Source organism: Pseudophryne corroboree, chromosome 6 (assembly GCF_028390025.1).
Source record: "Pseudophryne corroboree isolate aPseCor3 chromosome 6, aPseCor3.hap2, whole genome shotgun sequence".
Taxonomy (NCBI): Eukaryota; Metazoa; Chordata; class Amphibia; order Anura; family Myobatrachidae; genus Pseudophryne; species Pseudophryne corroboree.
Window position 1 is genome coordinate 548,738,327 of NC_086449.1, and position 18,291 is coordinate 548,756,617.

The following is an 18,291-nucleotide window of genomic DNA, read 5'->3' on the forward strand; positions in this document are numbered from 1 at the left end:
TAACCTGTATCAATATGGTGTTCTAACATATGTTTTTATTTTTATATGTGGTATCCGTTTCCATGGAGACATCGCTGGTATTATGTAAAAATGCGTCTGTAAACTTAGAAACTCCATTAAGATGGCCGCCGCTTGATTGACAGCTTCCACATAACCATTAAGAACAAAGTGAGCCGACTGCACCCGCCCTGACAGGAAGCGTGACGTTTGCCAGCAGTTTGCGCGGACGGAAGTGTGACACAGCCAGACACCGAAACCGGAAGTGCGGCATGTCGCGCATGCGCACATTGATGAGACGGATACCGGAAACGGGGCGGAAGTGACGCGTAACGCGTCACGGACACTTTAACACGCCAGTAACCCCATTTGTAGGACTCGTTTTTCACCTGAACCATAATCTGTGGACTCCAAATCATAAGCCCATTCCATCTAATGTATTTAAATCTAGATTTGTGTGCCTAAACAAAACGGACGTTTTTAACAGGAAGTGATGTCACACGCATCAATTAACACTTGCACTAGCTATAAATAGGTCCTTTGATCACTTGTTCATTAGTACCTAACCCCTTGAAGAAGTCTGAACGGACGAAACGCGTTGGGAGTACCTCTAACTGACCCTCCATTTTTTTAAAAGATAAGCACCATTCTTTTATTATATTAGACCTTGATACTCGGTATTTTATATTTTATTTTTATGTTTTATGTTTTATGCATTTTTTTTCTTATTTTATCCTTCTCAGTTCTCTTTTTATGTCATTTTTACCCTACATTTTTATTGTCTGATATCCCAATTCTTATTATAAATAAATGTAATTTTAATTTTTAATCTTAAAACTGTATCCAGCCACTTCTTTTTAAATATCTTTAAATATATATCTCTGACACCGTCGGTCGCTGGTGCCCCCATCCCCATCTCTCTATCCATAAATCTGAGGCAGCTTATCACTGCCTTAATTTACTTGGGGGATAGCAGACACCTTAAATACTTTAAGGAGTGTCCACAAATTGTATACATAGCCTTATTCATTTTCCATTCACATACACCTGTGGCGCCATACTACCACCATTCCACTTTACCCGATATATTTTGTAAGGCAGCCTGGTGATTGTGTATAGAATTTTTTAGAATGTTCAGAGTTAATGAACGCACCACTAAACGCAATGAATGGTGCCAGAAAATATTTAATGAAGAAGTACAGACTAACTCTCTACCCCCATCAGGCGATTTGGACGACCTATTCTGGGGAATGGAACGTTTATTGGCGAAAGAGATCAAAAATTGGTGGGATATAAAGGGACTAGAGCATTATATAGAAGTCGATCGAGTACCAAGAGGACTGAGGATTTTGAAACAACCTACCTTGGGAAATATGGATCCTGAATTTATTGAAAAATGGGACTCCATCTTACACACATGTTCCATCAATTTGATGAAACTTTTAATTAGCGAAAGGAGGAAGAACGCCACAGCTCTAGAAAAAGACATCAAAGAAAGAGAGGCTGAACTGGAACCCCACAAAGATAAGGAAGATTACCGGATAAACGAAAACGTTCTCAATAAAAAACTTGAACGTATCGAGGAGGAGGTCATACGAGGGAAGGAGAAAAAATTTCTCAGAGATAAAAGGGATTATGAACAAGGAACTATTAAGAATTGGAGCAGATTCAATACCTTTGAGAAACAACAGAAAACGGATCAAAGGTATCAATGGAAAACAGTACCACAAAGAAGGAGACCATCACGAAGAGATGAATCACCAAGAACACCAAACACTAGAACAACAAACAGATTCACTGCCTTGAATCGTTTGAAATCCAGCAATGAACAGGATTTTTTATCCTCAAGACAAGGAGCAAGGCCCAAAGCTCCTCCGAAAAGCACAATACAAGAAGACGTGAAACATGCCTCCCCACTCAAAAGAAGGTTTGCAGACATAGAGGAAAACGGGGCGGTAGGAGGGAAAGAATTCAAAAGGAGAAATCTATAACTAGCAACACATTGAAGAAAGGAATATTCAACCTATCAACACACGATTTAACTGACTCAGAACAATCCCTGCTCAGCAAAGGATTGTCATTTGCACCTACGGAAGGATTAAATAAATTTGAAACCTTCATTGACCTTAACAAATTTGTGCGCAAACTTACACTAAAAAGACATTTCCTAAGGAAAGAGAATGCCGCCATATCTAATTACGAAGCAAGGTCGAAATCCGGACTAAAACCTAAAAGTAAATACTATCCGGTGGAATCAAGAGGAAGTAACATCAGTATCTTCTACGACTTGGTGAAAAAAGACCTATGCGAGACAGAGCCCACACCTATTACGAAGAAAAATCTCCACAACAGAGAAATAGAAGCGATGAAAAATCTTCAAAAGAACAAGCACATTGTTATAAAACCGGCTGACAAAGGGGGGGGGTTGGTTGTAATGGACAGAGATAAGTATGTCCAAGAAGCACAGAGACTCCTAGGAGATAACCACTCCTATACGATATTACCAGGTGACCCGAAGGATGCTTTTATAGAAGAACTCCGATCACTACTTGTAAAGGGTCTGAGAAATGGTATCATCACCAAGGATGAATTTTCATTTTTAATGCAATCTAACCCCGTTACCCCCATATTTTATTTCTTACCGAAAATACATAAATGCCTAACCAACCCACCAGGGAGACCTATTGTTGCAGGGATAGACTCCCTAACTTCAAACTTGTCTAAATATGTGGATGTTTTTTTAAATCCATACGTTAAGGAACTACCTTCTTTTCTACAAGATACAACTACAGTATTGAATGAGGTCAACAAGATTGTATGGAAAGACTCTTATCTGTGGATAACTATTGATGTTCAGTCATTATACACCTGCATTGAACATCTAAAAGGCATTGAAGCAAGTCGGGAATATTTGAATAAAGACCTCTCTCTCACAGAAACTCATAGGAATTTTATCTGCGAATTAATTTTATTCATTTTAAGCCGGAATTATTTTAAATTTTTAGATAAATTTTACTTGCAAAGGTGTGGCACCGCAATGGGCACGATTTTCGCACCAAGCTTCGCTAATTTATTTATGGGACAGTGGGAAGAGAAATACATGTACACTGCGCAACAGTTTAAGGATTCCGTCGTACTGTATAAAAGATACATCGACGACATCCTAATAATTTGGGACGGAACCTCTGAGTCATTCATGGACTTTTTTAAGATCTTACAAATCAACGATTTTAATCTTTCTTTTACCTGTAATATTAACAAAAACTCTATTGAATTTTTGGACCTGGTTTTAAAAGGCGAAGAAGGGACGATCACCACCAAGAACTACATCAAAGAGGTTGACATGAATAGCTATCTTCACTATAAGAGCAACCACGCAAAGAAATGGAGAAATAATATCCCATACTCGCAATTCCACAGAATCCGGAGAAATTGCAATAAAACGGATGACTGTGAAGAACAACTAGCACTTTACAGGAAAAGATTCGAAGAAAAGAGATACCCCAAAGCAATATTAGATGAGGCTATTGTGAAGACCAGAAACCTCGAAAGGGACAACCTTCTTACATACAAGGAGAAAAATGACAAACACGAGTCAGTCTCATTTATAACTACATATAACGGTCACGAGAACAATATCAGAAATTCATTAAGATCCCATTGGGACATTTTACTAATGGATCCCATCCTTAAGAAAATCCTCCCCCCCCACCCAGAGCTTATCTTTCGAAAATCAAAGAACCTGAAAGACATTCTCGCTCCTAGTCTGCTACGGGAACTACCCCCAGAAACCAATCATCAATCTCTTCCAAAATGTATTGGTGCATATAAATGCGGACACTGCAACGTGTGTAAATTTTTAAATCCCAATAGAAGAACCTTCAGTGACACAGAAAACTCCCAGGAGTTCAAAATTAAGGAGTTCATGAACTGTAACAGTACATCAGTTATATACTTATTGGAATGCACTTGCCATAAAAAATATGTGGGAAAAACTAAAAGGACATTAAAAATCAGGATGCAGGAACATATAAGGAGTATTAAGAATAAACTGGAGACACATCTGCTATACAGACATTTTAAATCTGAACACAACTCCAATCCAGAGGAACTTTCCTTCAAGGCCATAGAACACGTCGGGAGCGGCGAAAGAGGTGGCGACCTAGCAAAGAAACTGTCCCAGAGGGAAATGTATTGGATCTTCCAATTGAAAACCACACATCCCATGGGTTTTAACGAAGGATACGAAATAGCACCGTTCCTATGAAAGAAGCTCCCGTGATCCTACGCCTGGTTCTTAAGCTCTCGTTCCAACCTTTTACACTCTTTTAGCACCTTATTTGTATAGCACTATAAGCACTTTAATTGTAAACACTATGTACTGTGTAGCATGTCAATGTTTCTAATAAAAAACGAATTACTGTTTATCTGAGTCACTTCACCACAAGATACAGTCATACCACACTGGTATACGCCCAATCTCGACCGATCTTGGAAGCTAAGCAGTGTAGGGCCCAACCAGTACCAAATGGGGAACCATCTGCGAAGATTGGGTACTGTATACGGTGGGCCATGGTGAACCACTAACAGTTGCCTGAATATTGACTCACTAATGGTCCAGTAGTTCACAATCCACCTATGGACAATTTTCTAATAACAACCACATTCTGTCTTAAACACGGGCACGATTAAAAATTCACAACACGTATAGCTAAATATGGCTAATAACTCACATACACACATCTGTGTGTACACATGGATATTGTGTGTATATATACACACACCTCAGTATTCCTATGCACCTCACTGTGAATGGACCACCAAATTAAATTAAAACAAAATGGAATATTTTAATAGGCACTTATAATCTTATTTTTTATATCCACTGCACTGATAATTTATAGTGAGAACAGTAATAACCATAAGAACTACAATAACCATAAATAACTCCTAATGTATGTGTTGATACCGAGCATATAATAATCCTGCTTAAACTATTGAGAGATAAAATACCATTTATATCTAATATATAAAAATTTGTAGCGCAATTTTATTTTAACCTGTATCAATATGGTGTTCTAACATATGTTTTTATTTTTATATGTGGTATCCGTTTCCATGGAGACATCGCTGGTATTATGTAAAAATGCGTCTGTAAACTTAGAAACTCCATTAAGATGGCCGCCGCTTGATTGACAGCTTCCACATAACCATTAAGAACAAAGTGAGCCGACTGCACCCGCCCTGACAGGAAGCGTGACGTTTGCCAGCAGTTTGCGCGGACGGAAGTGTGACACAGCCAGACACCGAAACCGGAAGTGCGGCATGTCGCGCATGCGCACATTGATGAGACGGATACCGGAAACGGGGCGGAAGTGACGCGTAACGCGTCACGGACACTTTAACACGCCAGTAACCCCATTTGTAGGACTCGTTTTTCACCTGAACCATAATCTGTGGACTCCAAATCATAAGCCCATTCCATCTAATGTATTTAAATCTAGATTTGTGTGCCTAAACAAAACGGACGTTTTTAACAGGAAGTGATGTCACACGCATCAATTAACACTTGCACTAGCTATAAATAGGTCCTTTGATCACTTGTTCATTAGTACCTAACCCCTTGAAGAAGTCTGAACGGACGAAACGCGTTGGGAGTACCTCTAACTGACCCTCCATTTTTTTAAAAGATAAGCACCATTCTTTTATTATATTAGACCTTGATACTCGGTATTTTATATTTTATTTTTATGTTTTATGTTTTATGCATTTTTTTTCTTATTTTATCCTTCTCAGTTCTCTTTTTATGTCATTTTTACCCTACATTTTTATTGTCTGATATCCCAATTCTTATTATAAATAAATGTAATTTTAATTTTTAATCTTAAAACTGTATCCAGCCACTTCTTTTTAAATATCTTTAAATATATATCTCTGACACCGTCGGTCGCTGGTGCCCCCATCCCCATCTCTCTATCCATAAATCTGAGGCAGCTTATCACTGCCTTAATTTACTTGGGGGATAGCAGACACCTTAAATACTTTAAGGAGTGTCCACAAATTGTATACATAGCCTTATTCATTTTCCATTCACATACACCTGTGGCGCCATACTACCACCATTCCACTTTACCCGATATATTTTGTAAGGCAGCCTGGTGATTGTGTATAGAATTTTTTAGAATGTTCAGAGTTAATGAACGCACCACTAAACGCAATGAATGGTGCCAGAAAATATTTAATGAAGAAGTACAGACTAACTCTCTACCCCCATCAGGCGATTTGGACGACCTATTCTGGGGAATGGAACGTTTATTGGCGAAAGAGATCAAAAATTGGTGGGATATAAAGGGACTAGAGCATTATATAGAAGTCGATCGAGTACCAAGAGGACTGAGGATTTTGAAACAACCTACCTTGGGAAATATGGATCCTGAATTTATTGAAAAATGGGACTCCATCTTACACACATGTTCCATCAATTTGATGAAACTTTTAATTAGCGAAAGGAGGAAGAACGCCACAGCTCTAGAAAAAGACATCAAAGAAAGAGAGGCTGAACTGGAACCCCACAAAGATAAGGAAGATTACCGGATAAACGAAAACGTTCTCAATAAAAAACTTGAACGTATCGAGGAGGAGGTCATACGAGGGAAGGAGAAAAAATTTCTCAGAGATAAAAGGGATTATGAACAAGGAACTATTAAGAATTGGAGCAGATTCAATACCTTTGAGAAACAACAGAAAACGGATCAAAGGTATCAATGGAAAACAGTACCACAAAGAAGGAGACCATCACGAAGAGATGAATCACCAAGAACACCAAACACTAGAACAACAAACAGATTCACTGCCTTGAATCGTTTGAAATCCAGCAATGAACAGGATTTTTTATCCTCAAGACAAGGAGCAAGGCCCAAAGCTCCTCCGAAAAGCACAATACAAGAAGACGTGAAACATGCCTCCCCACTCAAAAGAAGGTTTGCAGACATAGAGGAAAACGGGGCGGTAGGAGGGAAAGAATTCAAAAGGAGAAATCTATAACTAGCAACACATTGAAGAAAGGAATATTCAACCTATCAACACACGATTTAACTGACTCAGAACAATCCCTGCTCAGCAAAGGATTGTCATTTGCACCTACGGAAGGATTAAATAAATTTGAAACCTTCATTGACCTTAACAAATTTGTGCGCAAACTTACACTAAAAAGACATTTCCTAAGGAAAGAGAATGCCGCCATATCTAATTACGAAGCAAGGTCGAAATCCGGACTAAAACCTAAAAGTAAATACTATCCGGTGGAATCAAGAGGAAGTAACATCAGTATCTTCTACGACTTGGTGAAAAAAGACCTATGCGAGACAGAGCCCACACCTATTACGAAGAAAAATCTCCACAACAGAGAAATAGAAGCGATGAAAAATCTTCAAAAGAACAAGCACATTGTTATAAAACCGGCTGACAAAGGGGGGGGGTTGGTTGTAATGGACAGAGATAAGTATGTCCAAGAAGCACAGAGACTCCTAGGAGATAACCACTCCTATACGATATTACCAGGTGACCCGAAGGATGCTTTTATAGAAGAACTCCGATCACTACTTGTAAAGGGTCTGAGAAATGGTATCATCACCAAGGATGAATTTTCATTTTTAATGCAATCTAACCCCGTTACCCCCATATTTTATTTCTTACCGAAAATACATAAATGCCTAACCAACCCACCAGGGAGACCTATTGTTGCAGGGATAGACTCCCTAACTTCAAACTTGTCTAAATATGTGGATGTTTTTTTAAATCCATACGTTAAGGAACTACCTTCTTTTCTACAAGATACAACTACAGTATTGAATGAGGTCAACAAGATTGTATGGAAAGACTCTTATCTGTGGATAACTATTGATGTTCAGTCATTATACACCTGCATTGAACATCTAAAAGGCATTGAAGCAAGTCGGGAATATTTGAATAAAGACCTCTCTCTCACAGAAACTCATAGGAATTTTATCTGCGAATTAATTTTATTCATTTTAAGCCGGAATTATTTTAAATTTTTAGATAAATTTTACTTGCAAAGGTGTGGCACCGCAATGGGCACGATTTTCGCACCAAGCTTCGCTAATTTATTTATGGGACAGTGGGAAGAGAAATACATGTACACTGCGCAACAGTTTAAGGATTCCGTCGTACTGTATAAAAGATACATCGACGACATCCTAATAATTTGGGACGGAACCTCTGAGTCATTCATGGACTTTTTTAAGATCTTACAAATCAACGATTTTAATCTTTCTTTTACCTGTAATATTAACAAAAACTCTATTGAATTTTTGGACCTGGTTTTAAAAGGCGAAGAAGGGACGATCACCACCAAGAACTACATCAAAGAGGTTGACATGAATAGCTATCTTCACTATAAGAGCAACCACGCAAAGAAATGGAGAAATAATATCCCATACTCGCAATTCCACAGAATCCGGAGAAATTGCAATAAAACGGATGACTGTGAAGAACAACTAGCACTTTACAGGAAAAGATTCGAAGAAAAGAGATACCCCAAAGCAATATTAGATGAGGCTATTGTGAAGACCAGAAACCTCGAAAGGGACAACCTTCTTACATACAAGGAGAAAAATGACAAACACGAGTCAGTCTCATTTATAACTACATATAACGGTCACGAGAACAATATCAGAAATTCATTAAGATCCCATTGGGACATTTTACTAATGGATCCCATCCTTAAGAAAATCCTCCCCCCCCACCCAGAGCTTATCTTTCGAAAATCAAAGAACCTGAAAGACATTCTCGCTCCTAGTCTGCTACGGGAACTACCCCCAGAAACCAATCATCAATCTCTTCCAAAATGTATTGGTGCATATAAATGCGGACACTGCAACGTGTGTAAATTTTTAAATCCCAATAGAAGAACCTTCAGTGACACAGAAAACTCCCAGGAGTTCAAAATTAAGGAGTTCATGAACTGTAACAGTACATCAGTTATATACTTATTGGAATGCACTTGCCATAAAAAATATGTGGGAAAAACTAAAAGGACATTAAAAATCAGGATGCAGGAACATATAAGGAGTATTAAGAATAAACTGGAGACACATCTGCTATACAGACATTTTAAATCTGAACACAACTCCAATCCAGAGGAACTTTCCTTCAAGGCCATAGAACACGTCGGGAGCGGCGAAAGAGGTGGCGACCTAGCAAAGAAACTGTCCCAGAGGGAAATGTATTGGATCTTCCAATTGAAAACCACACATCCCATGGGTTTTAACGAAGGATACGAAATAGCACCGTTCCTATGAAAGAAGCTCCCGTGATCCTACGCCTGGTTCTTAAGCTCTCGTTCCAACCTTTTACACTCTTTTAGCACCTTATTTGTATAGCACTATAAGCACTTTAATTGTAAACACTATGTACTGTGTAGCATGTCAATGTTTCTAATAAAAAACGAATTACTGTTTATCTGAGTCACTTCACCACAAGATACAGTCATACCACACTGGTATACGCCCAATCTCGACCGATCTTGGAAGCTAAGCAGTGTAGGGCCCAACCAGTACCAAATGGGGAACCATCTGCGAAGATTGGGTACTGTATACGGTGGGCCATGGTGAACCACTAACAGTTGCCTGAATATTGACTCACTAATGGTCCAGTAGTTCACAATCCACCTATGGACAATTTTCTAATAACAACCACATTCTGTCTTAAACACGGGCACGATTAAAAATTCACAACACGTATAGCTAAATATGGCTAATAACTCACATACACACATCTGTGTGTACACATGGATATTGTGTGTATATATACACACACCTCAGTATTCCTATGCACCTCACTGTGAATGGACCACCAAATTAAATTAAAACAAAATGGAATATTTTAATAGGCACTTATAATCTTATTTTTTATATCCACTGCACTGATAATTTATAGTGAGAACAGTAATAACCATAAGAACTACAATAACCATAAATAACTCCTAATGTATGTGTTGATACCGAGCATATAATAATCCTGCTTAAACTATTGAGAGATAAAATACCATTTATATCTAATATATAAAAATTTGTAGCGCAATTTTATTTTAACCTGTATCAATATGGTGTTCTAACATATGTTTTTATTTTTATATGTGGTATCCGTTTCCATGGAGACATCGCTGGTATTATGTAAAAATGCGTCTGTAAACTTAGAAACTCCATTAAGATGGCCGCCGCTTGATTGACAGCTTCCACATAACCATTAAGAACAAAGTGAGCCGACTGCACCCGCCCTGACAGGAAGCGTGACGTTTGCCAGCAGTTTGCGCGGACGGAAGTGTGACACAGCCAGACACCGAAACCGGAAGTGCGGCATGTCGCGCATGCGCACATTGATGAGACGGATACCGGAAACGGGGCGGAAGTGACGCGTAACGCGTCACGGACACTTTAACACGCCAGTAACCCCATTTGTAGGACTCGTTTTTCACCTGAACCATAATCTGTGGACTCCAAATCATAAGCCCATTCCATCTAATGTATTTAAATCTAGATTTGTGTGCCTAAACAAAACGGACGTTTTTAACAGGAAGTGATGTCACACGCATCAATTAACACTTGCACTAGCTATAAATAGGTCCTTTGATCACTTGTTCATTAGTACCTAACCCCTTGAAGAAGTCTGAACGGACGAAACGCGTTGGGAGTACCTCTAACTGACCCTCCATTTTTTTAAAAGATAAGCACCATTCTTTTATTATATTAGACCTTGATACTCGGTATTTTATATTTTATTTTTATGTTTTATGTTTTATGCATTTTTTTTCTTATTTTATCCTTCTCAGTTCTCTTTTTATGTCATTTTTACCCTACATTTTTATTGTCTGATATCCCAATTCTTATTATAAATAAATGTAATTTTAATTTTTAATCTTAAAACTGTATCCAGCCACTTCTTTTTAAATATCTTTAAATATATATCTCTGACACCGTCGGTCGCTGGTGCCCCCATCCCCATCTCTCTATCCATAAATCTGAGGCAGCTTATCACTGCCTTAATTTACTTGGGGGATAGCAGACACCTTAAATACTTTAAGGAGTGTCCACAAATTGTATACATAGCCTTATTCATTTTCCATTCACATACACCTGTGGCGCCATACTACCACCATTCCCATATATATATATATATATATATATATATATATATATATATATATATATACACTGCTCAAAAAAATAAAGGGAACACTAAAATAACACATCCTAGATCTGAATAAATGAAATATTCTTATTAAATACTTTGTTCTTTACATAGTTGAATGTGCTGACAACAAAATCACACAAAAATTATCAATGGAAATCAAATTTATTAACCCATGGAGGTCTGGATTTGGAGTCACCCTCAAAATTAAAGTGGAAAAACACACTACAGGCTGATCCAACTTTGATGTAATGTCCTTAAAACAAGTCAAAATGAGGCTCAGTAGTGTGTGTGGCCTCCAAGTGCCTGTATGACCTCCCTACAACCCACACAAGTGGCTCAGGTAGTGCAGCTCATCCAGGATGGCACATCAATGCGAGCTGTGGCAAGAAGGTTTGCTGTGTCTGTCAGCGTAGTGTCCAGAGCATGGAGGAGCTACCAGGAGACAGGCCAGTACATCAGGAGATGTGGAGGAGGCCGTAGGAGGGCAACAACCCAGCAGCAGGACCGCTACCTCCACCTTTGTGCAAGGAGGAACAGGAGGAGCACTGCCAGAGCCCTGCAAAATGACCTCCAGCAAGCCACAAATGTGCATGTGTCTACTCAAACGATCAGAAACAGACTCCATGAGGGTGGTATGAGGGCCCGACGTCCACAGGTGGGGGTTGTGCTTCCAGCCCAACACCGTGCAGGACGTTTGGCATTTACCAGAGAAAACCAAGATTGGCAAATTCGCCACTGGCGACCTGTGCTCTTCACAGATGAAAGCAGGTTCTCACTGAGCACATGTGACAGACGTGACAGAGTCTGGAGACGCCAAGTAGAACGTTCTGCTGCCTGCATCATCCTCCAGCATGACCATTTGGCAGTGGGTCAGTAATGGTGTGGGGTGGCATTTCTTTGGGGGGGCAGCACAGCCCTCCATGTGCTCGCCAGAGGTAGCCTGACTTCCATTAGGTACCGAGATGAGATCCTCAGACCCCTTGTGAGACCATATGCTGGTGCGGTTGGCCCTGGGTTCCTCCTAATGCAAGACAATGCTAGACCTCATGTGGCTGGAGTGTGTCAGCAGTTCCTGCAAGGCGAAGGCATTGATGCTATGGACTGGCCCGCCTGTTCCCCAGACCTGAATCCAATTGAGCACATCTGGGACATCATGTCTCGCTCCATCCACCAATGCTACATTGCACCACAGACTGTCCAGGAGTTGGCGGATGCTTTAGTCCAGGTCTGGGAGGAGATCCCTCAGGAGACCATCCGCCACCTCATCAGGAGCATGCCCAGGCATTGTAGGGAGGTCATTCAGGCACGTGGAGGCCACACACACTACTGAGCCTTATTTTGACTTGTTTTAAGGACATTACATCAAAGTTGGATCAGCCTGTAGTGTGTTTTTCCACTTTAATTTTGAGGGTGACTCCAAATCCAGACCTCCATGGGTTAATAAATTTGATTTCCATTGATAATTTTTGTGTGATTTTGTTGTCAACACATTCAACTATGTAAAGAACAAAGTATTTAATAAGAATATTTCATTTATTCAGATCTAGGATGTGTTCCTTTAGTGTTCCCTTAATTTTTTTGAGCAGTGTATATATATATATATATATATATACACATACATACATACATACATACTTATTTATTACGTTTTTTTTATATAGCGCAGAAAATTCCGTTGAGCTTTATAACTGGACACATTGATAAGACAAAACTGGGTAATAACAAACAGTCAGAGATGTAGGAAGGCCCTGCCACAAGCTTACAATCTATATACACACACACACACACACACACACACATATACAACACACATGTACTTACATCTAACATTTCCATGAAGTGGTATTTCAGTTGTTCGGCAGACACTGAATAGTTGGGCTTTTATCCACGTGGGTGTTTATAGCTGAATGTGTGTGAAGATATAAGTGCGGGATGTGTTTTTTCAACATAAAGTTAAAGTGTTTTGAAATTTTTATTTGAAATGAGGAACAAAAGCCAGAGAGCTCCAAAGGTGATTTGGAAACACTGTTAATTACATTGCTTTTGAACATTTGGGTTACAGTTACCTGTATAACACAGGAAACATATTTTCTAATATAAGTTATCACCCAAAAAGTAGAAAAAAAGATTCAATTCATTAGCCCCACTGTTTAAGAGGCTAGTCTCACGCTGGGAGCCAGGAATAAATATTTGGCTTTGGATACTTATGTAATGATAGTTTCTCCTTGGCTTTCCGTGCAGTAAAATAAACAAAGACGGAATGAAGCTGGGAATGTGTTTCATGACATACCTACAACAACCAGAACCAACGTCTGAATCAATTAGCAGCTTTATTGAGTGTTTATTAAAAATGCAATATACCCTGCCAATTTATAAATATTGAATTTACACCATCACTATGAAGCTCAATGTGGATGTGTCGTATGAAGTATATAGGAGAGTTGTGTTGATTGTCTTTTCAACAGTTAATGTAAGTAATGCCATACTAGCAAAAATAACAATTCTACTCCAGCACTAATTTAAGCATAGAAATATTCATTAAACAGTGAGTAAAACATCAGGTATGTATCCATGAGCTTATCATTCATAAGTATTTATACTTTGCAAGTACAAGATAGCATGTCAAGGCAACAGAAATGAGAGGCTAATAATAAAAAAAAAAATTAGCACTCATTTCATAGCTTTGTTATAGAAAGATTATCTACTGATGTTTAGTTTATATTGCTCTCAAGTTGCATAAGGTGACATGAAACGTGCATATTTTCGTATGGAACCAATTAAGCACTGAATGAACAGTGATCTGGTACTCTACACAAGTAAGGCTAAATATGCTCATTCAGGATAATCTATGACACAATTCGGAAATTGTGTTCATTATGTCATCAGGAGTATGTAGCTTGTCCAGCAACGTATGTTTCGAAGTACTAGATCTCAAGGGCAATACAAACAGGTGTTCAGAAGGTAAAAATATATGTTGATGAAGGTTTTAAAACTTAAATACATGGCACAAAACACATTAAATGCAATGAAATACATACACATACAATTGCATATACTGTAGTTAACAATGAAAAGGTAGAATGAGGGACATACTATAGGGCATCATGTGAGGCGGTCCAGATAATGAACCATTTACTGTATTTATTATCATTTGTATAGCAACAATCACATTAAGCAGTGAAGCTTCCTTTCTAAATAAAAATAAACATATAAAATCAAACAAGAAAACACATTCCATCAAAGGGGTCTTGGTAACTTTGAGCAATAGGAATAATTGTAATTTTTCAGTGGAAACGAGTAACATAGCTAAAGAACCTTGGACCTCCATGGAAAATGTGAGTTGTCCCTTCACCCAATACATGCGAATGCACAGTCATCTAGCAGATGAGGCTGCATTCTCAAAGAGGCGCTGTGCCTGAAATAGTAGAAAGCTGCAAATAACTACTTACCAGGCTGTGCTGATACTTACTTGGCAACAAAGAGAGGCAAAGGACTATTAGCCATGAAATGCATAGCAAACACAGCCACTGATGTCAAACATTTTACAAACGAAACATACCACATTGTGGGCCTAATTCAGCACCAGTTGTAGTTGTGCAAAAACTACAACTCGTTCCACTAACACGCGGGTGACCAACCAGCACAGGGAAAGGCCGCTCCGCATGCCAGGTCCTGCCCATTCCTGCCCCCCAACCCGCTAATCTCTCTCATGTGTAGGGTTGCCCCCTACCTACGCAGCCACGGCGGGCCTCCATGTTTTGGGTCGCAGCGGCTGTGCGTGACGTCACTCAGCCGACACGGCCTGCCCCGCAAATTGTCCAGACAATGCAGACGCCCCAACTGCACAAGGGCTTTGGCATGCTCCCGCATTGCTGATGCGTCTCATGCTGAATTAGGCCCTGTGTCCGGTAAGCTTCAGCTCAATGTCACAGTACTATCAAAATATTCAATATTACAGGTAGGCTTATAGAGAAGCGTAGTAGATACACCCTGCATTGAAAGTAGCTAAAGTCTGTTCAAAATAGCCACAAAAAAGAAAACACTCAAAAAACGTATTCATTGTTAATTAGAAAACAAATTACTGTATATAAAGGTGAAATCTCCAATCCGCAGGCTGTTGACTACGCTTACATTCTTACATCCCTCTTGTTTCTACTATGGTGGTTCAACATTAAAACCATGTGATGAATAAATAAATATCTAGGGGAAAACATATCTGTTGGGTGAGGTACTCAGTACTAATAAGCATATGGAAGTGTTTTCCTGCACTTAGAAAAGTGCCCATGGATAGAAAATGAACAGCCAAGAGACCCTAGTGACTAGAAGTCAACAGCTATGGAGTAAATGCACACAAGCCTACCCTAGTCTGGGCCACTCCTACCTCTTTCATACCAAAATCCCAGGTACAGCTCTGGTCACTGAACACGGGTTTCAAAGCATGTGACAGCGGCTCGAAACCCGTTCACATAACAGGATGGCCCCGGGTTATTGCCAGGGTTTCTCCTTTGCAGGCGCATGGAGAAGAAAACATCTCCAAGTGCCAGGGATCTGGCTTTCCCTATGCTGTAAATGGGACCCGGGCTGCAAGACCCAGTTCACCAGATCACACTGCTCCGTAACCAGGTCCTTCCCATGTCCAACCCTGCATACTACCTAGGTTGGATTCCCGAGTCACTGTACCCGGGTTATTTTAGGAGGACTCTTTCCAACCAAGCAACGACCTGGGTTAACACAGCAAAAACCCAGGTCGAATCGCTAATATGAAAGGGGTATAATGGTCACTGACAGCATACACGCAATTTCTCCAGACACAATTCAGGAAGAATTCTTTTTATCAGCAAACTTTTGGTGAATTGCTCACCGAGGGGAGATTTCTCAAAGTTGGACAAATCCAATTGCTCACCTTTACTAGTAAACTGTGTTTAGTGATAATAAGGCATCTGAAAACAATTGGTCAAGGTACATATGTATATCAATGCAAGAGAGCCTTGTCTATTCATAAACATCCTTCTCTGGATAAGTGAAATATTGCCATGCTTCTGTATAGCTAAAATACTCTGCAGATCTGTTGCAAACAATGATATTTTATACAGTACTATATTCTTTTATATTTGCAAAGGGCATTGTGTTTGCCATGACGTTCAGCTTTTCATTTGCAAGTAAAATGCTGCAAGTGACCCATCTTTCACCTGCATGTACAGTATGTGACCTCGCTTCTAATCCTCTCTGAGGATACACCAATTTGTCTAAAGCTGACGATGCTTACCTGGCTACAATTCACATTATTGGGTTATATAGCGGAATATCATTTTACATGTTCTGTGCAAAGGCTGAAAGCATTAGGCCTTAGAGGAGAAGTTATTTTTGATTATTTTTTTTACTTTAACTTATTTTGCCATGTTATGACTTCATTTCTGTCACCTGAAATCTCAGGACTACAGAGAAATTCAATCTGTTATGTAGGACAAGAAAGATCCTTTTATTTCAGCCTGATTAGCTCTCATTCAGCTATTGCATGCAGAACAGTCTTCCTTTGGCATTTGGGTACCACAGTTTTTAGCATAAATATATTTACATCATTAAAATAATAATTATCTACCAGCAGTACTTGGCTCAAGATAAAACAGCATATCTGCCTATGCTTTTAGGGTACAACATAGCCCAAAGGAGCAGTAAGCAGTCCTCGTATGCAAAGTGCTGATTCAGTAACGCAGTACATTACAGACGGAATGGCCTGTTTCTTGGGTACATACAGTCAGAGCAACAATGTATATTGTAGCTAGAGTACAATGCGTTTGCTGATGAAACACAGAAGGAGTATTGGGGTCAGAGGGAGTAATAAAGCAGAAATGATATTGGAGCAGGCAAGCTGCTGATTAGACAATGTGGCAATGAATTCCATGCTGGAACATGCGGAAGGAAATACTCACAAGTTATACAGCATGTCAGCCATATTGCTGCGGTAGTACAAGGCATTTCTATAAGCTTTTTCTGCTTCCGAAATCTTGCTCTGGCTCTTCAGTACATTCCCAAGGTTTCCCCAGGCTGCAAGAAAAAAATGCAGATATATCAATACTTCTGATATGCCTTTATATTAAACAAGACTAACATTAATTCTAAAAAATCATTTCATCTGATCACTGCAAACTTTAAAAAGTCTAGGTGTCACTTTCTGAGGCAGTATCATCATAATGACTTTTGGAGTAAGAAACGTTTCATTTTCGCCTCCACACCCACATACAAAAATAGGTCCATTCATTTCTGATAGTGTCATACTCATTACTACTAGACAGACACAGTTGATGCTGTTAGCTTTTATTCTAGACTGGGTTCTGTCTCAGCTCTCCTACTGCCAAGCAATACTGCTATGCTACAAAGATCAAATAATAATGACAAATGTTCCTGCACAAGTAATTACTTTAGCACAGTAAGTGCCTGCTGAATCATGAAGAGCTTCTGTTGGCATTAGGGGGGAGAAATCCAGCAGAAAGAATAACTATCAGGACATTGCAGCTGAGGCCACAGCAACAGGAATCATGGGAAAGACTAAAATGTAACTGTGCAAGTAGACAATGTCCCATGCTGTAGCCCTGAACATAATATCTGTATAGAAGATGGCAATTTAGAGGTGGAAGTAACTAAAACATTGGGCACAAGTGCCTGATGTTTTACCTCTGCATATGACCGAGATGCACTTCGCATGTGTCCCGGTGATTACTGCCGAGGACACATATCCAAATTGCATGGAGATTTACTAAACTTCAAATGGTGCTCCTGGGTGACAACAGAGGGATAGATATAAGCGGTGGGTGTGGCAGGGGCATGTCAGTATCAGGGACTGGGTCGAAAGACATACTTTCACTGGCACTTGCAGCCATGTTCGGTCGAATATTCTAATTTCCAGTGGTGCGGCTGATGTCTAATTGATTATGCGTCTTTGTGCGACCATCATCAGATTCGCGTAGCGGCCAGTAGACGTTTCAATGGGACATCCTTCGGCTGTGGCATTAGCATATAGACACAGTATGGAAATTAACACCTGCTACTGCGACTACATCTGAATCATTCCCTTAACTTAGCAGA

General features: G+C 39.5%; 1 protein-coding gene and 2 pseudogenes across 3 annotated transcripts in view; 2 read left to right on the forward strand and 1 right to left on the reverse strand.

Annotated features, from left to right (window-relative positions):
• Positions 1–18,291, reverse strand: part of TMTC2 (transmembrane O-mannosyltransferase targeting cadherins 2) — a 447,032-nt gene that overhangs the window by 199,893 nt on the left and 228,848 nt on the right. For all 3 annotated transcript variants that reach the window (XM_063927679.1, XM_063927680.1, XM_063927681.1), the window contains one exon: positions 17,139–17,253. In XM_063927679.1, the coding sequence (XP_063783749.1) occupies positions 17,139–17,253 (115 nt within the window). The remainder of the gene's footprint in view (positions 1–17,138; positions 17,254–18,291) is intronic.
• On the forward strand, positions 4,444–4,562 carry LOC134937554 (5S ribosomal RNA; annotated as a pseudogene).
• LOC134937556 (5S ribosomal RNA) lies at positions 9,497–9,615 on the forward strand (annotated as a pseudogene).